This window comes from Perca flavescens, chromosome 5 (genome assembly GCF_004354835.1).
Source record: "Perca flavescens isolate YP-PL-M2 chromosome 5, PFLA_1.0, whole genome shotgun sequence".
In the NCBI taxonomy this organism is placed as follows: Eukaryota; Metazoa; Chordata; class Actinopteri; order Perciformes; family Percidae; genus Perca; species Perca flavescens.
The window spans coordinates 4782393-4806365 of record NC_041335.1 but is presented as its reverse complement, the minus strand read 5'-3'; the positions used below and the strand labels follow the sequence as shown (position 1 = coordinate 4806365).

Sequence of the window (23973 nt, the reverse complement as noted above, 5' to 3'; positions counted from 1 at the left end):
ATTACTGTCATTATTCCTCCATTATTTTGAACTTTATCTTTACTCAGACTTGAGTGACTTGTGGTCTTCCGTGAATTTGCATGATCCAAAATATAGATATCTTTGAATTCAAAAGAATCCAGATAGGAATACTCTTGAAGAACATGAATATTGAATGCTTGGTATCATCATAAGAAAACATATACTTTACTTTATTTTTGAACATTGTTTTTTTCTATAGCCGCTTGCTCAGTTTCTTATTGCTTGTTTCTTTAGTAGCTTTGCTGTTTTTCACCTAGGCTACTTTTTTTTATTTCCATTGTTGAACTCAATTTTTTTTTTATTTTATTTACTATGTTCATCGTTCGCTGACTTGTGATTTGCTGTAAGGGATAGTTATGGACCTGGTTAAACTGCAACAATTTTGAACTCCTACCTGAATTGTTGAACACTGTAAGGTTGTTTATGTTAGTTTGAATTAAAGATGTTGCTTGAAAAAAAAAAAAAAGAAGAAGCTGCATCCTCCATGCGGTTTCCTTGTCCGCTCTGTCTCCAGCCAAGAAGGATCAGCGGCCTCTGGTGATGGTCAGAGGTAGCTTGGCGAAGCACTGTCTTTATTTCCTGAGCTCACTAGAAGGCGAGCTCTGTTCAAAGAAGAAGGTTAAAGGAATGGCAATTCAGTGTGTTTTCTACCCTTTGTTGAAGAGAAAGCGCCATCTAGTGAGCTCAGAAAATAAAGCCAGTGTTTTGCCGAGCACCACTTGACCATCACTAGCGCCCTCTGCTGACGAAAAAGAAAAGCTTACAGCACCGGGTATTCCCAGGCGGTCTCCCATCCAAGTACTGACCCGGCCCGACCCTGCTTAGCTTCCGAGATCGGACGAGATCGGGCGTGTTCAGGGTGGTATGGCCGTAAGCGAGAGAAGCAGGTGTAAAGGAGCTATTTATAGACGTTGAAAGCTAAAGGTTGTCAAAACTGTTGAAGTTTGGGGTTGAGGCGTACTGAACTACATGTAATCACACCAGTAGTGCACCTCTTCATTTTGCAGTAGCTCTCTGGTAGCTCAACTACATTCATCTTCCAATCAAGAAGTTGAATTGCTTTTTTTTTGCTCTCTGTTTTTCGGTCCTATATTTAACACTTGTGTATTTTGAAGCAATCTTTCATTTGTTTTGTTCCATATTTATTTATTCATTGATTTAGCCTGTTGCTATACCTATTGATACATTTATGTATTTCCATGTTTATCTTTTCATTACTGTCATTATTCCTCCATTATTTTGAACTTTATCTTTACTCAGACTTGAGTGACTTGTGGTCTTCCGTGAATTTGCATGATCCAAAATATAGATATCTTTGAATTCAAAAGAATCCAGATAGGAATACTCTTGAAGAACATGAATATTGAATGCTTGGTATCATCATAAGAAAACATATACTTTACTTTATTTTTGAACATTGTTTTTTTTCTATAGCCGCTTGCTCAGTTTCTTATTGCTTGTTTCTTTAGTAGCTTTGCTGTTTTTCACCTAGGCTACTTTTTTTATTTCCATTGTTGAACTCAATTAATTTTTATTTTATTTACTATGTTCATCGTTCGCTGACTTGTGATTTGCTGTAAGGGATAGTTATGGACCTGGTTAAACTGCAACAATTTTGAACTCCTACCTGAATTGTTGAACACTGTAAGGTTGTTTATGTTAGTTTGAATTAAAGATGTTGCTTTGAAAAAAAAAAAAGAAGAAGCTGCATCCTCCATGCGGTTTCCTTGTCCGCTCTGTCTCCAGCCAAGAAGGATCAGCGGCCTCTGGTGATGGTCAGAGGTAGCTTGGCGAAGCACTGTCTTTATTTCCTGAGCTCACTAGAAGGCGAGCTCTGTTCAAAGAAGAAGGTTAAAGGAATGGCAATTCAGTGTGTTTTCTACCCTTTGTTGAAGAGAAAGCGCCATCTAGTGAGCTCAGAAAATAAAGCCAGTGTTTTGCCGAGCACCACTTGACCATCACTAGCGCCCTCTGCTGACGAAAAAGAAAAGCTTACAGCACCGGGTATTCCCAGGCGGTCTCCCATCCAAGTACTGACCCGGCCCGACCCTGCTTAGCTTCCGAGATCGGACGAGATCGGGCGTGTTCAGGGTGGTATGGCCGTAAGCGAGAGAAGCAGGTGTAAAGGAGCTATTTATAGACGTTGAAAGCTAAAGGTTGTCAAAACTGTTGAAGTTTGGGGTTGAGGCGTACTGAACTACATGTAATCACACACACCAGTAGTGCACCTCTTCATTTTGCAGTAGCTCTCTGGTAGCTCAACTACATTCATCTTCCAATCAAGAAGTTGAATTGCTTTTTTTTTTTGCTCTCTGTTTTTCGGTCCTATATTTAACACTTGTGTATTTTGAAGCAATCTTTCATTTGTTTTGTTCCATATTTATTTATTCATTGATTTAGCCTGTTGCTATACCTATTGATACATTTATGTATTTCCATGTTTATCTTTTCATTACTGTCATTATTCCTCCATTATTTTGAACTTTATCTTTACTCAGACTTGAGTGACTTGTGGTCTTCCGTGAATTTGCATGATCCAAAATATAGATATCTTTGAATTCAAAAGAATCCAGATAGGAATACTCTTGAAGAACATGAATATTGAATGCTTGGTATCATCATAAGAAAACATATACTTTACTTTATTTTTGAACATTGTTTTTTTCTATAGCCGCTTGCTCAGTTTCTTATTGCTTGTTTCTTTAGTAGCTTTGCTGTTTTTCACCTAGGCTACTTTTTTATTTCCATTGTTGAACTCAATTAATTTTTATTTTATTTACTATGTTCATCGTTCGCTGACTTGTGATTTGCTGTAAGGGATAGTTATGGACCTGGTTAAACTGCAACAATTTTGAACTCCTACCTGAATTGTTGAACACTGTAAGGTTGTTTATGTTAGTTTGAATTAAAGATGTTGCTTTGAAAAAAAAAAGAAGAAGCTGCATCCTCCATGCGGTTTCCTTGTCCGCTCTGTCTCCAGCCAAGAAGGATCAGCGGCCTCTGGTGATGGTCAGAGGTAGCTTGGCGAAGCACTGTCTTTATTTCCTGAGCTCACTAGAAGGCGAGCTCTGTTCAAAGAAGAAGGTTAAAGGAATGGCAATTCAGTGTGTTTTCTACCCTTTGTTGAAGAGAAAGCGCCATCTAGTGAGCTCAGAAAATAAAGCCAGTGTTTTGCCGAGCACCACTTGACCATCACTAGCGCCCTCTGCTGACGAAAAAGAAAAGCTTACAGCACCGGGTATTCCCAGGCGGTCTCCCATCCAAGTACTGACCCGGCCCGACCCTGCTTAGCTTCCGAGATCGGACGAGATCGGGCGTGTTCAGGGTGGTATGGCCGTAAGCGAGAGAAGCAGGTGTAAAGGAGCTATTTATAGACGTTGAAAGCTAAAGGTTGTCAAAACTGTTGAAGTTTGGGGTTGAGGCGTACTGAACTACATGTAATCACACCAGTAGTGCACCTCTTCATTTTGCAGTAGCTCTCTGGTAGCTCAACTACATTCATCTTCCAATCAAGAAGTTGAATTGCTTTTTTTGCTCTCTGTTTTTCGGTCCTATATTTAACACTTGTGTATTTTGAAGCAATCTTTCATTTGTTTTGTTCCATATTTATTTATTCATTGATTTAGCCTGTTGCTATACCTATTGATACATTTATGTATTTCCATGTTTATCTTTTCATTACTGTCATTATTCCTCCATTATTTTGAACTTTATCTTTACTCAGACTTGAGTGACTTGTGGTCTTCCGTGAATTTGCATGATCCAAAATATAGATATCTTTGAATTCAAAAGAATCCAGATAGGAATACTCTTGAAGAACATGAATATTGAATGCTTGGTATCATCATAAGAAAACATATACTTTACTTTATTTTTGAACATTGTTTTTTTCTATAGCCGCTTGCTCAGTTTCTTATTGCTTGTTTCTTTAGTAGCTTTGCTGTTTTTCACCTAGGCTACTTTTTTATTTCCATTGTTGAACTCAATTAATTTTTATTTTATTTACTATGTTCATCGTTCGCTGACTTGTGATTTGCTGTAAGGGATAGTTATGGACCTGGTTAAACTGCAACAATTTTGAACTCCTACCTGAATTGTTGAACACTGTAAGGTTGTTTATGTTAGTTTGAATTAAAGATGTTAAAAAAAAAAAAAAAGAAGAAGCTGCATCCTCCATGCGGTTTCCTTGTCCGCTCTGTCTCCAGCCAAGAAGGATCAGCGGCCTCTGGTGATGGTCAGAGGTAGCTTGGCGAAGCACTGTCTTTATTTCCTGAGCTCACTAGAAGGCGAGCTCTGTTCAAAGAAGAAGGTTAAAGGAATGGCAATTCAGTGTGTTTTCTACCCTTTGTTGAAGAGAAAGCGCCATCTAGTGAGCTCAGAAAATAAAGCCAGTGTTTTGCCGAGCACCACTTGACCATCACTAGCGCCCTCTGCTGACGAAAAAGAAAAGCTTACAGCACCGGGTATTCCCAGGCGGTCTCCCATCCAAGTACTGACCCGGCCCGACCCTGCTTAGCTTCCGAGATCGGACGAGATCGGGCGTGTTCAGGGTGGTATGGCCGTAAGCGAGAGAAGCAGGTGTAAAGGAGCTATTTATAGACGTTGAAAGCTAAAGGTTGTCAAAACTGTTGAAGTTTGGGGTTGAGGCGTACTGAACTACATGTAATCACACCAGTAGTGCACCTCTTCATTTTGCAGTAGCTCTCTGGTAGCTCAACTACATTCATCTTCCAATCAAGAAGTTGAATTGCTTTTTTTGCTCTCTGTTTTTCGGTCCTATATTTAACACTTGTGTATTTTGAAGCAATCTTTCATTTGTTTTGTTCCATATTTATTTATTCATTGATTTAGCCTGTTGCTATACCTATTGATACATTTATGTATTTCCATGTTTATCTTTTCATTACTGTCATTATTCCTCCATTATTTTGAACTTTATCTTTACTCAGACTTGAGTGACTTGTGGTCTTCCGTGAATTTGCATGATCCAAAATATAGATATCTTTGAATTCAAAAGAATCCAGATAGGAATACTCTTGAAGAACATGAATATTGAATGCTTGGTATCATCATAAGAAAACATATACTTTACTTTATTTTTGAACATTGTTTTTTCTATAGCCGCTTGCTCAGTTTCTTATTGCTTGTTTCTTTAGTAGCTTTGCTGTTTTTCACCTAGGCTACTTTTTTATTTCCATTGTTGAACTCAATTAATTTTTATTTTATTTACTATGTTCATCGTTCGCTGACTTGTGATTTGCTGTAAGGGATAGTTATGGACCTGGTTAAACTGCAACAATTTTGAACTCCTACCTGAATTGTTGAACACTGTAAGGTTGTTTATGTTAGTTTGAATTAAAGATGTTGCTTTGAAAAAAAAAGAAGAAGCTGCATCCTCCATGCGGTTTCCTTGTCCGCTCTGTCTCCAGCCAAGAAGGATCAGCGGCCTCTGGTGATGGTCAGAGGTAGCTTGGCGGAAGCACTGTCTTTATTTCCTGAGCTCACTAGAAGGCGAGCTCTGTTCAAAGAAGAAGGTTAAAGGAATGGCAATTCAGTGTGTTTTCTACCCTTTGTTGAAGAGAAAGCGCCATCTAGTGAGCTCAGAAAATAAAGCCAGTGTTTTGCCGAGCACCACTTGACCATCACTAGCGCCCTCTGCTGACGAAAAAGAAAAGCTTACAGCACCGGGTATTCCCAGGCGGTCTCCCATCCAAGTACTGACCCGGCCCGACCCTGCTTAGCTTCCGAGATCGGACGAGATCGGGCGTGTTCAGGGTGGTATGGCCGTAAGCGAGAGAAGCAGGTGTAAAGGAGCTATTTATAGACGTTGAAAGCTAAAGGTTGTCAAAACTGTTGAAGTTTGGGGTTGAGGCGTACTGAACTACATGTAATCACACCAGTAGTGCACCTCTTCATTTTGCAGTAGCTCTCTGGTAGCTCAACTACATTCATCTTCCAATCAAGAAGTTGAATTGCTTTTTTTGCTCTCTGTTTTTCGGTCCTATATTTAACACTTGTGTATTTTGAAGCAATCTTTCATTTGTTTTGTTCCATATTTATTTATTCATTGATTTAGCCTGTTGCTATACCTATTGATACATTTATGTATTTCCATGTTTATCTTTTCATTACTGTCATTATTCCTCCATTATTTTGAACTTTATCTTTACTCAGACTTGAGTGACTTGTGGTCTTCCGTGAATTTGCATGATCCAAAATATAGATATCTTTGAATTCAAAAGAATCCAGATAGGAATACTCTTGAAGAACATGAATATTGAATGCTTGGTATCATCATAAGAAAACATATACTTTACTTTATTTTTGAACATTGTTTTTTTTCTATAGCCGCTTGCTCAGTTTCTTATTGCTTGTTTCTTTAGTAGCTTTGCTGTTTTTCACCTAGGCTACTTTTTTTTATTTCCATTGTTGAACTCAATTAATTTTTATTTTATTTACTATGTTCATCGTTCGCTGACTTGTGATTTGCTGTAAGGGATAGTTATGGACCTGGTTAAACTGCAACAATTTTGAACTCCTACCTGAATTGTTGAACACTGTAAGGTTGTTTATGTTAGTTTGAATTAAAGATGTTGCTTTGAAAAAAAAAAAAAAAAAGAAGAAGCTGCATCCTCCATGCGGTTTCCTTGTCCGCTCTGTCTCCAGCCAAGAAGGATCAGCGGCCTCTGGTGATGGTCAGAGGTAGCTTGGCGAAGCACTGTCTTTATTTCCTGAGCTCACTAGAAGGCGAGCTCTGTTCAAAGAAGAAGGTTAAAGGAATGGCAATTCAGTGTGTTTTCTACCCTTTGTTGAAGAGAAAGCGCCATCTAGTGAGCTCAGAAAATAAAGCCAGTGTTTTGCCGAGCACCACTTGACCATCACTAGCGCCCTCTGCTGACGAAAAAGAAAAGCTTACAGCACCGGGTATTCCCAGGCGGTCTCCCATCCAAGTACTGACCCGGCCCGACCCTGCTTAGCTTCCGAGATCGGACGAGATCGGGCGTGTTCAGGGTGGTATGGCCGTAAGCGAGAGAAGCAGGTGTAAAGGAGCTATTTATAGACGTTGAAAGCTAAAGGTTGTCAAAACTGTTGAAGTTTGGGGTTGAGGCGTACTGAACTACATGTAATCACACCAGTAGTGCACCTCTTCATTTTGCAGTAGCTCTCTGGTAGCTCAACTACATTCATCTTCCAATCAAGAAGTTGAATTGCTTTTTGCTCTCTCTGTTTTTCGGTCCTATATTTAACACTTGTGTATTTTGAAGCAATCTTTCATTTGTTTTGTTCCATATTTATTTATTCATTGATTTAGCCTGTTGCTATACCTATTGATACATTTATGTATTTCCATGTTTATCTTTTCATTACTGTCATTATTCCTCCATTATTTTGAACTTTATCTTTACTCAGACTTGAGTGACTTGTGGTCTTCCGTGAATTTGCATGATCCAAAATATAGATATCTTTGAATTCAAAAGAATCCAGATAGGAATACTCTTGAAGAACATGAATATTGAATGCTTGGTATCATCATAAGAAAACATATACTTTACTTTATTTTTGAACATTTTTTTTTTTCTATAGCCGCTTGCTCAGTTTCTTATTGCTTGTTTCTTTAGTAGCTTTGCTGTTTTTCACCTAGGCTACTTTTTTATTTCCATTGTTGAACTCAATTAATTTTTATTTTATTTACTATGTTCATCGTTCGCTGACTTGTGATTTGCTGTAAGGGATAGTTATGGACCTGGTTAAACTGCAACAATTTTGAACTCCTACCTGAATTGTTGAACACTGTAAGGTTGTTTATGTTAGTTTGAATTAAAGATGTTGCTTTGAAAAAAAAAGAAGAAGCTGCATCCTCCATGCGGTTTCCTTGTCCGCTCTGTCTCCAGCCAAGAAGGATCAGCGGCCTCTGGTGATGGTCAGAGGTAGCTTGGCGAAGCACTGTCTTTATTTCCTGAGCTCACTAGAAGGCGAGCTCTGTTCAAAGAAGAAGGTTAAAGGAATGGCAATTCAGTGTGTTTTCTACCCTTTGTTGAAGAGAAAGCGCCATCTAGTGAGCTCAGAAAATAAAGCCAGTGTTTTGCCGAGCACCACTTGACCATCACTAGCGCCCTCTGCTGACGAAAAATAAAAGCTTACAGCACCGGGTATTCCCAGGCGGTCTCCCATCCAAGTACTGACCCGGCCCGACCTTGCTTAGCTTCCGAGATCGGACGAGATCGGGCGTGTTCAGGGTGGTATGGCCGTAAGCGAGAGAAGCAGGTGTAAAGGAGCTATTTATAGACGTTGAAAGCTAAAGGTTGTCAAAACTGTTGAAGTTTGGGGTTGAGGCGTACTGAACTACATGTAATCACACCAGTAGTGCACCTCTTCATTTTGCAGTAGCTCTCTGGTAGCTCAACTACATTCATCTTCCAATCAAGAAGTTGAATTGCTTTTTTGCTCTCTGCTAAGATATTTAACAGATTATTTGAAGCAATTAATTAATTTGTTTTTTTTCCATATTAATTTATTCATTGATATTCAAGGTTTTACATGGTAATATCTTGTTTCCATGTTTATCTTTTCATTGACTGTCAATGTTCTGCCACCAATTTTTGGAACTTTATCGCCAGAATCAGACTGAAGTGCATTTTGTGGACTTGACGATCCCTGGAAATAGTTTAAATACGTCATCAGACACTTAGCTCGCTTCTTAAGACCCTAGAGATGCTGTTACAACAGTGTGGAGTTGAGATTTGATGTGTAAATATGCTTAATATGTGTAAACATGTCAACCGCGATTTGCACGCTAAAAACAAAGTGATGAATGGGCTATTTTTAGTCACTACTTTTATGATGGCTGAAGCTCTCTGAAAATTTATTTAAGCCCTCATCAGATCATCTGGCTAGCATGTTTAGACCCTGTTGACGTTGTTACTACAGTGTGGAGTCGAAATTCGAGGTCTAAATATGCTTTAGATATGTAAACAGAACGCCGTGATTTGCACGCTAAAAACAGAGTGATGAATGGCTATTTTTAGTTACTACTTTTATGATGGCTGAGGGTCTCTGAAATTGTCTTTAAGCCATCATCAGATCATCTGGCTAGCATGTTTCAGTTTTTCCTTTAGGATTTTTTTTAGCAGTGGGGGCAGGTCCAAACACCCCCACCTTTTTCTGCCGAGTGACTGTGCTATTCTCCGACATGTACTCTAACAATACAGCCCTATTTCTGATACCGTGGGGGGCCGCCACTATCAAATCAACATAGAGGAAACACTGTGTTTAGACCCTGTAGATGTTGTTCCTACAATGTGGAGTCGAAATTCAAGGTCTAAATATGATGTGTAAACAAAACACATGGTTTTTAATGTGTGTTAATGAGTATTACAACTCCGTTTATGTGTGTGTGTGTGTGTGAGTGTGTGTGTGTGTGTGTGTGTGTGTGTGTGTGTGTGTGTGTGTATATGGTGTGATTTAAATTGTTTGCTTTTTTCTTGTAGAAAATTGCATCTATTCCCCCCTTTAACAAAACATTCACAGAGAAGTCCAACCTCTTCATGAAGCTTCACGGTAGCTCAAAGGATATTTACTGTGAGGAGTTGAATTGCTTTTTTTTTGCTCTCAGCTTCACGGTAGCTGTATTTAACCTCAAGGAGCAGTATTTTGAAGTATCCCTATGTATAGGGAGGGAGAGGCCAAGCTGCAGTGCACTGATCTAGCACAGACTGTGGGAAAGGCCATCAGCCAAACAGTAGACCCTAGATGGCTGCCAAACAGGCAGAGGCTGCTGCAATGAAATTTGGGGGGGAAATGTGGAATGGCCAGTTAGTTGTCACATTCGACAAGTATGCTGGACAGTCATTTAGATGGCTTCTTGAAAATGATGTTGGCTGTGTGGTATGGTTGCTCTGAATATTGCCAGAAGGGTGAGAGGAATGAGCGTCTAAAGTGGCAAAAGCAGCGAATGCTGGAGTTTGCTAGAGAGTTCCCTTCTGTCACATGTCATCTTGACAAGAGGTCGGAGGTAAGATAACTGGGTTATCTGGGTCATCGTTTGATCCTTTAACTAAGATTACATTGTAATTACTGAATTTACAATCACATTACAATTTCTGTTTGGTTTATGGAAGAATTAAGCACCTTCAATAGTAAAACATCAATGTTTACTCTGTACAAAAGCTTATGCTTTAGACATGTTAACAGCTCATGTAAGATGTCGAGCAATAATCAGTAGTAGTGTTACTGAAGTATATCAGGTATTTGTGTGATTACCCTACAGTTGTCTTTTATTTTCTGCAGAAAAAGGAATCAAAGAGAGAAAAGAAGGCTGGATCTATGGTTTCTGAGTTCCAGCAGGATCTTGACTATGCAAGTGATGCTGAATTGTTGGCTGCTGCAGGTAATATTATGCTGAAATGAAAATGAAATGACCTTTGTATTATGCTGTAATTGTATTTTGTGTTGTATGTATTCACATCTACTTTCTTGACATATATATATATATATATATTACACCAAATGTATTGATACAAATATGAATATACCAACATCTGAGTTTAGTAAAAGTAGACAGTTTTCATGTAAGATAATACAAATTAAGAAACCTACCTTAGAATATTACAACCATTTAAAATGTGAGAAATGTTTGTGTTTGTGCTATGTGAAATTTACTTTCTTCAGAAAATCTCCTTGACGAGTCCGAGGTGCCCCTTGTGAATACGCAGTTTGGGGTTGAGGAGTACTGAACTACATATAATCACACCAGTAGTGCACCTATACATTTTGCAGTAGCTCTCTGGTAGTTCAACTACATTCATCTTCCAATCAAGAAGTTGAATTGCTTTTTTGCTCTTTTTTTGTACTATAATTAACACTTTTCATTACTGTAAATTTGCATCATCCAAAATATAGATTTCTTTGATTTCAAAACTATCCAGATAGGAAATGTCTTGAAGAACAAGAATATGGAATTTTTGGTATCATCATAACAAAATGTATACTTTATATATAAATGTTGATTTGCAAAAACTCCCACAGTGTTAAATGCACTACAGAATTTTCGATGTTTAATAAATGTATAAAAAAAGGTCAACAGCGCCCAAGCCATGTCTGCATAATTGTTTCCTATCATCTACTCAAAGGCACTGACACACCAACCCGATTATCGACCGTCGGACAGTCTGGTGAGGTCGGTGACTTGAGTCTGTTCGACGTGTTCCGTGCTGTCATCAGTCGGAGGAGCCGTCTGCATTAATTTGGGCCAATTTGACTTGTTGAATCGGCCAGTGGGCAGTCGGACTCAATGACCAATCTGAAATGATGAGCGGGATGAGCGTGACGAATGCCTCTCAAACTTTTACGAAAATCTTTCACACTGACCTTTGTCGATCAAAAAAAGACAGATTCAGCAACTGTATGGCCTATTTCTCGCTTAAAATGTTTTCAGAAACACGTTTCGGTGAACCATTTTCGTAAAACATACGAGATCGTATTTTGAACGAGCCGGCATTATGCTCGGCTTTGAAATTCGGGAGAAGCCATTTCATTTTGGGCGAAAATACAGATTAGCGCCACCTGCTGTTATGGGAACGTATTACGTCTCGCACACGCGCAGAACGTATGCTCAAGTTGGCGTTGCTTCAGTGTGTTCCTTATACGGCAGACGAATGATTAGTCCGACTGCCTTTTCTGCCGACGGTCGGATTGGTGTGTCAGAGCCTTAACACTTCTGTATTTCAGCATTCTTTTATTTGTTTTGTTTCATATTTATTCATTTATTTAGCCTTTTCCTATATTTATTAATACATTTATTTTCCACGTTTATTTTTTCATCACTGTATTTATTTATTCATTTCATCATGTTTTATTTATAGACAGTCCATGGAATGATGCAGGTGAGGTGGAGAGTTGTGACAAAAATATCGGCCCTGGCATTTTTGGCCCCAGACCGTGATTGGTCAGACACATTCCCTGCAGACAGTCCTCTTAAAATATATGTGCATTCTATGATATGAGGATCCTTCAAGAGGGGTCTCAAGACTTATGTGTTGATCTTACACTTACACAGAGTTATGATTTGTATATTTATGGTATTTTTATTTTTTTTATTATTATTGATATTTGATATTGTATTGCCATTATTGTTATTATTACTATTTTGCTTAATATTGGCTTAGCAACTTTTAAAAACTGTTTACTCTTAATTTGAACTATTATAGGATTCATATTTTGTCGCTTTGGACAAAAGTGTCTGCTAAATACAATAACCATAACCATAACTCTTCCCAAAAGCTACAATAAAGCTGAGAGTAGTATATGCCCCGGAAAAGAGCACCAATACAAGTAAAGCTAATTAAGCCATTCAAGGAACACTGATGCTTGTATCAACACTGATTTTATAGATCACACAAACTTTCCAGCTACCCAACAGGCTAACCGCTAGCATTTTCAATGTAGGCTTAAACAGTTAGGTTACCTGACAGCCACGAACTTTAATGTTACAGCCAAACTGCTTGTTGTCGTTATGACGTGAGGCGCGCGCACATACACGTATACACTCACACACACACACACACACACACACACACACACACACACACACACACACACACACACACACACACACAGCCTCCCTCCCTCCTTTCCTGAGAGTCCCTGTTAATTTTCCTACTCCTTACCACGTCGTCAACTACTCTCTCTTCCATCTGTATAGCCAGCCACCTCTCCTCCTCTACTTCAGGTAATGCTGATGTTGAAGCAGCTACTACAGCCCCAAACATGTCAGAAATTTTGGCACATTTTGGGGCATCCCATTCTCTGCACATCCTTTGCGCTTTGGTGGTCGTTCGTCCATTTTAACGTGGATGCTAAGCATAACTATTATGCTTGTGTCTCAGGGTCGGGAGTGGGGAAGGGGGTTCCTAGATTTGATAGGGTCAGACCAGTGCCAATAAAGATAATTAACCAGTGGGCCGCTGTCAGTTCTTTATGGGCCGGCGCGGCCAAAAAATAAAAATCAAAATAAATCAACTAAATATAATGCTGGCTAGTGAAATTAATAATAATGCGTCATATTTTAATTGTGATATTTTGTGAATTAAATCTGAATCTGAAATGTAACTATAGCACATTTTGGTACTCACTGGTAAAGTTACCCAACTTCCCTTACCAGCCGTTGCACAAACATAGTTGCGCAACTCAACCAGGGAAAACCCTGAGGCTTATGTAACGAGTGTAACAGATAAAAGGTGCAAATGCACAGCCCCCTATCCATCTGTCAACCAGCTGCACTGGAGCTGCTGTGAAGCCACAAACACGCAGAGATGTCCGCATGTGAGTTTGAATCGCTGGAGAAATCTCTGGAGTCCCACCTGCCAGAGGTCGAGCTGTCAGAAGTGAAACGCATCTTATTCGGAAAGGACACACAGTGAGTTGTCGCGAGAGTAGCTACTTGTTCAACTGTGGTGAACCGAACCAGTCTTATGGAGCATATCATTTTCTATTCAATTTGTTCCTAGTAAATTATTATTCTGTTGCGTGGACTTTGGTCAGCTGTGTAAGATCTACAGTGTTAAACACACAATCTTTAACCTGTGCAAAGAAAGGATTACTCATTAAAAGGTTTAAAACGTTCTAGTTTCTGTGTCCAAGTAGGCCACTTGCGACACAATGGTGTTATTGCTGAAAAGCACACAGGCAAAAAATAGAGAGGGGTGTTAATCCGGACCTCTGTTTCTTTATGAGTCACATCTCCAATTATACTCAAGGGAGAATAATGCACTGAAGAAGTAAATCACAAACTAGGGATGCAACTAACAATGACTTTAATTATCGATTACTCTGCATATTAATTCATTGATAACTCATTTTGTCCAAACAATGTCCATAAATAGTAAAATATCATTTTATAATATCCCTGAGCGTAAGGCAAACTATTCAAGTACTTTGTTAAGTCCAACAGTCCAAAACCCAGATGTTCAGTTCACTAAATAATATGACAAAGAAAAGCAGAAATTCTTCACATTTTAGAAGCTGCAACCAGCAAAAATGATCTCTGCTCTGTGGTGTTTGTACCGACACTGAAGAATACACAGAAACCAAGGGGGCAAAGGAATTGCTCACTTCTTGCTATTGATTTAAAGGCCTTAGAGACACCTGTAAACAATTTAATTTGTTCAGTTATTACAAGGAATCAATGTTAGATCTTCTTCTTATCTTTGGTTTGGTAGGGGTGTCCATTGTTTTTTTTATGGTGAAATGCAAGGGTATTTATAGGTTATTTGACAGGATTTTACTTTTAAATTTTTTATTTAATGTATTCAATTGATCTAAGTGACAAGGATAATACAATACAACATAGAACACGGCTGCACGATCTACATATGTGTTGCACAACCTCTTCACATCTGACTATTTGCTTTTAAAGTTTTAGTATTTCTAATATTAGGATACTGGCTTTTCCTATGCGTATATTAAGAGACTAGCAAAAACTGACCTACCTCATGTCTTTATGTAAATTACATCCAAATGCATTTTGAGAATAATGTCAAATCACTATTTTTGTGTAGCCCTGTATATTGTTTTGCATGTTTTGAAAACATCACATAAGGGTGTCCATTGTGTAAATACTCATGAAGAAGCTTGTCTGTCGCAGGAAGTTGGACCTGCCTGCATGTGCTGTGAGTGCTGCCGCTGAGCATGACTTTGAGCTGAAGGGTTACAGGTTTGAAGCTGCACAGGAACAACTGAGACCGCCAAGAAGGATCCGTGTGGGACTCATTCAGAACCATGTAGTTCTGCCTACTGATGCTCCCATCCTGGACCAGGTCAGGACTCAGACACATGTTATTAAACAGGCCTGTTGTGGTTTCAGTGGGATAGAGACAAACAGGGTGCTGTGCATTCTTAAAGCTACAGGTTATAAGTCACTGGTGTAAACCCTCTGCTTGTCCCCTCCACAGGTCAATGCCATGCATAGCCGGATTGGTGAAATGGTTGAAGTGGCAGCCATGTGCGGTGTAAACATTGTCTGCTTTCAGGAGACCTGGAGTGAGTGTTTTAATGAGTCAGAACTAGGGCTGGGTACCAAAAGTTGATATTTTTATGCACCAACCGAATTACTTCCTTAGTATCGAGTATTGAAAAATGTGTCCGTCATTACCACATATGAATACCTAAGTAGTAGAGCTCATCACCGTCAGCCAATAAGCACACAGCATGCTTTTGCCATGCTTGGGATTGGCTGTCTAACATTCCACATCATAGAGGAATGCAGGAAAAACTCCACGCTATGCACAGAGACAAGGCTCACAAATGTGTATGTTGTTGTTTTTTGGGAAGCTTGACTACAGTGTGCGTCAAATAGGTGTAAAGTAGCTGAAAAAAAGATTTGTACCGTAATGTGGTGTGTTGTAATGTCTTTTTGTTAAAATGGATTTAATTTTTTTTTATAACATTCAGGAACTGGTATCGAATTCACAGTATGGATGACGATAACGAAAAGTTTTGAATGATACCCAGCCCTAGTCAGAACTGCACATAACATATTGGCCAGTTAACAAAACTAACCTTTCTTTTGCTGTCCCCAGCCATGCCCTTTGCTTTCTGCACCCGTGAGAAAGAACCATGGACGGAGTTTGCAGAGTCTGCTGAAGAAGGAAACACTACACGCTTTTGCCAAGAGGTGAGATTACAGAGGTCTGCCACAGTGCAATGATATGCTTTATTACAGTGCAGAAGCCCAATAATAACACTGTGATTCTATCATTAGCTGGCTAAAAAATACAACATGGTAGTTGTTTCTCCAATTCTGGAGCGAGAGGGGCTGCACAGCACTCTGTGGAACACAGCAGTGGTGATCTCCAACTCTGGAAATGTGCTGGGAAAGAGCAGGAAGAACCATATTCCCAGGATCGGAGACTTTAATGAAGTTAGTGTGTGATTTCCCTACATGCAGCTGTATGAAATTAGGCAAAGTGCTGTGTTCACTGTGTTTCTTTTACACTCAGTCTACATATTATATGGAGGGCGACACTGGCCACACAGTGTTCCAGACACAGTTTGGGAACATCGCTGTTAATATCTGCTACGGGCGCCATCACCCTCTCAACTGGTTCATGTACAGTATGAATGGAGCGGAGATCATCTTCAACCCCTCAGCTACTGTTGGAGCTCTCAGGTAAGAGACTCAATGGAGTAAGTAGTATTCCTCCTGGCATTGCTGCATTAACAATTGCTACAATGATGTCTAATTTTTTTGGTATTATTCATTTATTTTCATCAGATTAAGTTTTTACCAGTGGTGTAGTCTATGTGATACCCAGGAATACGCCATATACCCAGTAGGAAAAGTCAAGGATTTCTGTATACCCTCTTACAAAAACGCTAGGATAACGATACGTAACAACGATTGTTTTTTGTGACAGAACTTTCACACTTACGTTCCTAAATTCACCCCGCCTGTCTTGCTCGTCGCATAGGAACAACAACACAGTTGCTTGGCAGCCATTCTCTGTGCAAATTTGAAATTAACTAATGTGAATCACTTGAATCACACTTGAAACGAAAGCGAATTTAAACTACACAGTATTTTGGTAAGCCTGCCCATTAAACTATACTGCTGCTTTGAGTGACACTGAAGCAGACGTTAACGGTACAGAAACTACAGAAAATGAGCCAGATAAGGCTGATGCTATATGCGATGACGATTCTGGGACTGGCGATTATGAAGCTGGGAGGGAAAGATCACAGTATATTTACTACAAAAAACTGGTTTTAGCCTGTGATTATTTTTGTTTTCTCTTGTTATTTTGTGTTCTATTTTCATCTTAAATTGACTATAAGTCACAATGCCCACTAAGAACCAGTTTCTGTCCGAAGTTTCTGCCCGTTAAAGGAAGTTTTGGGGATTTTTGGGTCTCTGTACATTTTGAGTGTGGTCTAGACCTACTCTATCTCTTGTGATTTGACACTATAAATAAAATGTAATTGAATAGTGGTACCTATTCCCTTTATTCACCCCAAAACTAGACCTATTGCTGTTGCTATATACTGTACTGTCAACGTGGCTGAAGTTGTTGTTAGTTATTGTTTTATTTACATCAACAATAATGTTTTTTCTTGTCTACAGTGAGCCCATGTGGTCCATTGAGGCCAGGAATGCAGCAATAGCTAACCACTGTTTCACTTGTGCAATCAACCGTGTTGGGACGGTAAGTAAGTCAGTCTCCAGAACTGCAATCTGTCTGCAATCATTCACAGAGGTCTGATAAATGACAGCATATGAGAGCACACAGAGTTGCGCTTTTGACAATCAAGTTCATGGTCATAGCCAGATTTTAGACATAAAGTGTTGTTTTCTTTAAATCTGGTTTGGTTAGAAAACATTCATAATTTTTAACCCTTGTAAGGTGTTCGAGTCTGTGGGACCCATTTTCAATGTTTGCTAAATCATTGAAAATTATTATTATTTCTTCTAAGTCAAACTCCTTGGCCTTGGCTCATTTTCTGTGAAGAACATAAAAAATAAGTTATTTTCAATGACTGCACATGGTACACCATAACTATTATACATATATTATTATATATACATAACCATTACATATGAGGTGTTCTACTGGACCCGAGTGTAATAATTGTGTAATAATTGTAGGTGCTATGAAACTATGTTGTCTTTATACACCTGCTATTCCCACACAAAGTTACAAAATTTTTATATTTCAAGCACTTTCACCTGTTCTGATTAAGTTCTAAGAAATAAGCATCAATAATGATCAAAAATCTTGTTTGTATTTTTTTTTGTACCTTTTTTATAATTGAATTTCCTTGTTTTCTCACCAAAAACGAAAATAATCATATGATCATAAATGTGATCTTACAGGGGTAAATGGCAAATATGAACCATAAATGATGTATATATCATTGGTAATTGAGCCATAGTAAACATCTGTTAAGTATGTTTACATAAATTGTTATGGCTGTATTGATTTGAAAGCCTAATAATCAGGTGGGTCCACCAGACCCGGGAACATTACTGTGTAACAAAATATGAACACCTTACAAGGGTTAAACAATTTATAAAATGCTTTTCTTTTCGTAAATGCTACAAAAAGCTGTTGTGCTACAAAAATGTAGATAAAAAAATATGAATATATTGAAATTGTTTTTTTTTATCTCAAAGGCCATCTCTTATTTCCTTTATGTGATAGGGTCATCATTTTCCTCAGCCTGCACCCTGTGTTTTCAGTCAACAGAGATATTGTTGGGCTGAAACACTGGCACAGCTGTGGCTCACTGCAGAAACATGACAGTGATCTGCAATATATGCCATTTCCGTAAGTTCAGTCAGGACCACTTTTTCAATAAATAGATTTTATTCATCTGCAATTTGTATTTGGCAGAATGGCTCTGTTCTGGGGCCTCCCCTCTCTTCCACGTGCATACGTGCAAAGTGTTAGGCAGGAAGAGCACACCTCCCTGCCCTTCCATGTGCATTCATGGAAAGCCTCAAGCAGAAAGAGCCGCAGTGGCGGGATCCCCCTAGGGTACAGAACAGAGCAGCATCAATGACAACAGACATGACATTGATTAAGTCAGACAACATGAATATAAATTTAAAAGGAGGAGCTGGGGTGGAGGTGGGTTGCAAGCGCAAGCAGAGATGCATTGAGGTAGGCAGTTTAAATAGAGCGCTCTATTTGGGAAATCCAATCATGTGCTTAGGAGGGAATCAGCTGAGCCATCAGCTGGTGTGCTGGCTTAGGGACTGTCAGCTATGAGTGAGATAATAGCCAAGCTTGACTCTGTGACCTGCCAGAAATTACACTATGCTTCATGTGTGGCCTGATGGATTTCTCTCGTTGCTGGTACAGGTTTTAGTGATTGAGGAAGGAGTGCATCATATGTCTGCATGTTGGCTTCAGTGCTATGATAGCGCTGAGTACTGCAAACACGCTGCAGAGGGGACAGAAGTTATTATTGTTTTTGTACTGCTTGCTGGGCCCATCTGACCAAAAGTGAATGGTATCAACTTTTGGAAACTTCAAACAAATATCTCTGAGGACTGGTTCAATGTGGTTCCAAATGGCAGATGCATCCTGTCTGAGTGGCTGAGAACGATGACGTTGAGGTTGTGCGCTAGTTTGAGTTTCCCAAATGAGTCAATGTATTACAATACATTTACTATAGTCGGCTCAACAGTCACTGTGATTGCTGTGCAAAGTCTTCCCTGTTTAGCATGCATTTTGGGCCTGTGTGGAAGAAATATAGGGGGAAATTACATAAATAATCATCAAGAGGTTAATGAAACATTACAAGTCATATTAGTATTTATTGTGATTATAAATTATATTCAAGCCTCCACTGAGGATAATTTGGAGGTTTTTGTCAACACCGTCAAACTACATTTTATTGCTTTTTATATATATCTGACGGTGTTGACAAAAACTTGGTACACATTTTGAGCAACCACAAAATAAGAGTAAATATTGCTGAAAATTCACTGCTTTTAGTTTTATAGAGACTTTTCACTGTACATTTTCATCTGGTAAGTATTCTTTTAAAAACCTTTTTTTTATTGTTTTTTATCAAACTGAAATGATAATCCCTCATTTGAGGACAAGTGATTTTGTGGTTAATGAGTTCACATATAAAAATATAATTCATTAAATTAAAAAACAAACTTATGAAAAAAGTTTACATTTGTGCAAAAGACCCTCAGATGATTAACCCTGATTATTTATATTCATCAACAGAATTAGCACTTTTCTTAGTGGGACATGTTTTCGCCAAATTCTCAAGAAAGTATACGTTACTGATTATTATCCTAAAGATTATTTACACACCCAATTCTTCCCAAAATTGGAAGTTACACAGCAATAGCTTGTGGTAGCTATGGCCCTCTTCAGGCGTCTCCACTCAGCTCAGTCACTGTTGGGAGCCGGTGTGACTTTATGTTTATTCATGTATTTCACACAGGAGCATTTCAAAAGTGAATTCACATCTGGTGATGGAAAAAAAGGTAAGAGATTTATTTCCTAGAATTGAGAAAATTGGCATCATTTTCATTTAGCTTCTTTAACCTGTAAATGTGCATTAGTATGTTTATTCTAACGGATAACCTGAATATTTTGTGATTTTGCAGTATTTATTTTATCTATAAATGTATTTGTGTTTTCCTAGTCTGTCATGTATGGTCCTACACACAGTGTTTCAGTACCACTTAGAGCTCTCCTGACTTTTGCAGCTCACCATGACTTCGGACACTTCTATGGATCCAGTTATGTGGCTGCTCCTGATGGCAGCCGCACCCCGGGGCTCTCCAGGACCCGTGACGGACTCCTGGTGGTAGAATTGGATCTCAACCTGAACAGACAAATCAGCGACAAATGGAGTTTTAAGGTAAAAACTAACTGGGAATTGCATACAGTATGTTGCCTTTCTGTATGTCACATTTTGACCTACTTTAATGCTACATCTACACTACTATCGACGCAAGAGTTTTAGCTCCTGTCGCAGAACTAATCTCCTTCCATATTAGTCTATATCCATGACATTCCACGTCCGGGATTGCTCCGTTGCCGCCGGAAATTCCCCCGGATTTCAATCTTTTCGACCGGACGTCCGCTACGTTCCGCTTTCTTTGCGTTGGAATTTTAAACTCCGGTGGATTTATGAGGACTATAGTTAACTGCTCCTCAGATCTCTGCAGGGTAAATCCAGACAGCTAGCTAGACCTGTCCAATCTGAGTTTTCTCTCATGATGATTGTGAATGGTTTAAAGAAATGCCAATAAACCAGAGCACGTTTTCCTCCCATCTCAGAATGCTGTGTGAACTCCCCAGACCGTCCTCCGCAGCGCTGTGGAGGAACGTCTGACAACGCATAAAACATGACCACTCGTACATGCTGGGCATGGGCGTGTTGGTGTAAACAGGAAGCAGATTATCTGAAGTTACTATGCGGTTGACAATCATGGATGTATACGTTGAAAACGCAAAAAATACTTTGGAGAAACAACAACAATAACGAAAAGTAAGACAGGGATTTATTTTCTTGGACCGATGACAAAGTGGAACTTTTACTAAAAGGTTTTTAAGCCTACCTAACCGATAAGACCGACTGACGTGCATTGTTGTTACCAAAGGAACATGCCCGTCCAGAATACAAAACAACCCAAGTGTTTTCAAACCAAAATGGGTCAGCAGTGTTTCCAAAGTCTCCATTCTCGGAAATGGTTTATTATTGTGGATGCGAGGCATAACTTAACAAATATCTTTTCCATTCAGTTGTTGAATTGAATTGAAAAGATATTTGTTTTTAAAGTTATAGGGCATATTGTCTCCCCCATGAGGAATTATAAGTAATGAGAACAAAACTGTCGGTGCATCCACATGACACAAGCCTTCCGTGATCGTGCACCACCCCCACGCAGTTACTTGTAGCCAAGGAGGACACGGAGGATTAAAAAAAACATGATGGTTGCTTCAGAAGAGGTAATTATCTTCACTTGATTTTCTGAGCACGAGAGTCGCCGGAGGACACTAGTTTCTGAACATAGCCATACTGAGAAATACTGAGAGAGTTGTGTGGAGCTGATTGTCTTAATTAGCTTTGTATCAACTCATTTGGCAATGGCTTGAATGTAACGGACGTTCATTGATATACAAAAGTTACGCACTAAAGCTTTAAACAAAAAACGCAGTAGTGTAGCTGTAGCCCATAAAGGTTTATGTGTTCCTGCAGTGATTGGTTGGTTGTATATTAGACATACTTGCTAAAGATTTGTATTATGTAAACACCATTGTGTCCAAAAAACAATCTATTCTCCTGGACTACTGTTAATCTGTCTATGTAACTTACTTTGCAGATGACTGGGCGATATTCTGAGTATGCAGAGGAATTTACCAAGGCTGTCAGACATGACTTCAAACCCAACATAGTGAAGGAGTAGATGATGTTCTACTATAGTAGATTTAAGTATGAAACAAACCAAGTTCACTTCTTTTCTTTTTCCCTAAAGTTGGGGATTGTTTTATTAGGAATAACCCCCTGAGATGTAGCATGTCTTTTTTGAGGGGGTCCTTTTTCTTCGGCATAATTTGTCTATATTTGTTTGTATGTCACATTGTTGGCATTTTCTTGGTTCCATCCCTTTATGGCAGAACACTACATTCAAAGTCACACCAGTGTTCTTTATAAGTGGATACCTAACTTTTCTTGATTTCATTGTTGATCATTTAACACAAGCCTGGCTTTTTCAGTTGTCTAAAAATGTACATGGAGCTTTAGACAGATCAACAAGTCCTTAAAGCGAGACCATGCAACTGTTGCTGAACAGTGGCCGCTGCAGCCACAAGTGCCAATTATGGATTAAGGCTAAATGCTAAAACTGTCTTGTAACTGTAGCATAAAGTTGGGAAAGTTCACAAAGTCAGTGAGTTACACATTAGTATATATCTTAAGTTTGCTAACATTAACTATAGTTAGCCACTGTCTGTAAGCCAAATTTTGTATCCTGGTATAGGTCATTTCATACCTTGATAACAATATACAACACGATATATGAAATAACCACATGGTAACACCTATTTTTGTATAGTCCTGTATGAATTAAATACTTCATACTAAGAATGAAAAGTACTAAGAATTTTGTCATTTTATTGAGAACTTTAAATGAACAAGGATCAGAACATAACATGTCCAAGTGATGTAAATCTTGCTGTAACACAATTGGGCTGCGGGTTTTTCGACACTGCAATAGAAATGATACAGAAAAAATATATAAAATAGACATATTTATATCGTTCAGCCGATATAGTGTACATCGTCCAGCCCTAGTCTCGCTTTAAGGTCAAACATTTTTTTATTACAGATTATTTTTTGAGCTTTTATGCATTTAATTGATAGGACAGCTGAGAAAGAGGGGGAAGACATGCAGGAAATTTTCACAGGTCAGACTTGAACCCTTGACCTCTGCATCAAGGTATAAACCTCTAAGTATACGTGTGCCTGCTCTACCCACTGAGCCAACCCAGCCACAATCTGCATAACTTTTAAAGACTATATAAGATGGATCCAACAAATTTTCATTGGTTGCACCAATAGAAAATTGTTATTTTTTGTTTATTTATTTGATTAGGACAATGCACATTAATGAACATTTTTGTAAATGCACCAGTGTTAGCCAGTTGGCTAATTTTAAACTGTAGTCCTAATTGCCTAGCATGCATGTCTTTGTGGTGGAAAGAAACCGAAGCAAACCCACGCAAGCACGGGGAGAACATGCAAACTCCACACAGAAAGGCCTGAGACAACCTGAGTTCAAACCCAGAATCTTCTTGCTGTGAGGCAGAAGTGCTAACCACTGAGCCACCGTGATCTAATTAATCAATCAAATGAAAGCATTTAGGCTATTTTGGCTGATAAGATATCCTCTCAGGACTGCGTGGGCATCATGTACAGAATGTGGTTGATGGACGGCTCATTCACTCTCTAGTGAGCTTTGTTGCTACTGCGGGAACAATTTTACATCTTTATTGTTCTTAGCACAAAGAGTTTGGTGACCTCACATCAAAATGTACAACCATTTTATTATGACAATTATTAATTATTCAATTAATAGATTATAGAGTGCTGATAATCTACTTGATAGATTTTAGGTTAATATGCTTTAGGGTAAATACTGATGTTTAAGATAACTTTGTTCATGATTATTAAATCCATCCTCCCAAGAACCACATTAGTAATAAGAAGCTCATATTAGCTGGCTAATATTTGAATGGCCTATATTGATAACTTGGATAAGAAAAAATAGCCCAGATCAGATTGTGCCAATCTTTGGCAAAATGTAAATATAAAATTAAGGTTTAAAATGAAGGGTCTTAATTAAATACATGACAAGGGTGGAATCCTTTTATCACAACATATAATAAATGCCCCTCTATGTTTAATAAAAAAAGAAAAGAA

At 38.7% G+C, this 23973-nt stretch overlaps 1 protein-coding gene and 7 non-coding genes across 8 annotated transcripts; 1 reads left to right on the top strand and 7 right to left on the bottom strand.

Moving 5' to 3' along the window:
- Positions 1 to 778: 778 nt before the first annotated feature.
- On the bottom strand, positions 779 to 897 carry LOC114556420 (5S ribosomal RNA). The gene has a single exon (XR_003692665.1). It is a non-coding gene; the product is annotated as a 5S ribosomal RNA (ribosomal RNA).
- A 1113-nt stretch (positions 898 to 2010) lies between these two features.
- Positions 2011 to 2129, bottom strand: LOC114556444 (5S ribosomal RNA). The gene has a single exon (XR_003692687.1). It is a non-coding gene; the product is annotated as a 5S ribosomal RNA (ribosomal RNA).
- Positions 2130 to 3244: 1115 nt separating this feature from the next.
- On the bottom strand, positions 3245 to 3363 carry LOC114556443 (5S ribosomal RNA). The gene has a single exon (XR_003692686.1). It is a non-coding gene; the product is annotated as a 5S ribosomal RNA (ribosomal RNA).
- A 1106-nt stretch (positions 3364 to 4469) lies between these two features.
- LOC114556440 (5S ribosomal RNA) lies at positions 4470 to 4588 on the bottom strand. The gene has a single exon (XR_003692683.1). It is a non-coding gene; the product is annotated as a 5S ribosomal RNA (ribosomal RNA).
- A 1106-nt stretch (positions 4589 to 5694) lies between these two features.
- LOC114556431 (5S ribosomal RNA) lies at positions 5695 to 5813 on the bottom strand. The gene has a single exon (XR_003692675.1). It is a non-coding gene; the product is annotated as a 5S ribosomal RNA (ribosomal RNA).
- A 1117-nt stretch (positions 5814 to 6930) lies between these two features.
- Positions 6931 to 7049, bottom strand: LOC114556419 (5S ribosomal RNA). Its single transcript, XR_003692664.1, has one exon. It is a non-coding gene; the product is annotated as a 5S ribosomal RNA (ribosomal RNA).
- Positions 7050 to 8156: 1107 nt separating this feature from the next.
- On the bottom strand, positions 8157 to 8275 carry LOC114556435 (5S ribosomal RNA). Its single transcript, XR_003692679.1, has one exon. It is a non-coding gene; the product is annotated as a 5S ribosomal RNA (ribosomal RNA).
- Positions 8276 to 13255: 4980 nt separating this feature from the next.
- Positions 13256 to 23938, top strand: upb1 (ureidopropionase, beta). The gene is made up of 10 exons (XM_028578759.1): positions 13256 to 13435; positions 14663 to 14834; positions 14970 to 15057; positions 15597 to 15691; positions 15779 to 15937; positions 16017 to 16186; positions 17138 to 17219; positions 19984 to 20026; positions 20252 to 20406; positions 21875 to 23938. The coding sequence occupies exons 1-10, from the start codon at positions 13332 to 13334 to the stop codon at positions 21956 to 21958; spliced, it is 1152 nt and encodes a 383-aa protein (XP_028434560.1). The 5' UTR covers positions 13256 to 13331; the 3' UTR covers positions 21959 to 23938.
- Positions 23939 to 23973: the final 35 nt, after the last annotated feature.

Coding starts and splice junctions, on each gene's coding strand:
- upb1 (XM_028578759.1), top strand. CDS start 13,332: ATGTCCGCATGTGAGTTTGAATCGCTGGAGAAATCTCTGGAGTCCCAC. Junction 13,436..14,662: donor TTATTCGGAAAGGACACACA/GTGAGTTGTCGC, acceptor TGTCTGTCGCAG/GAAGTTGGACCTGCCTGCAT. Junction 20,407..21,874: donor GCGACAAATGGAGTTTTAAG/GTAAAAACTAAC, acceptor CTTACTTTGCAG/ATGACTGGGCGATATTCTGA.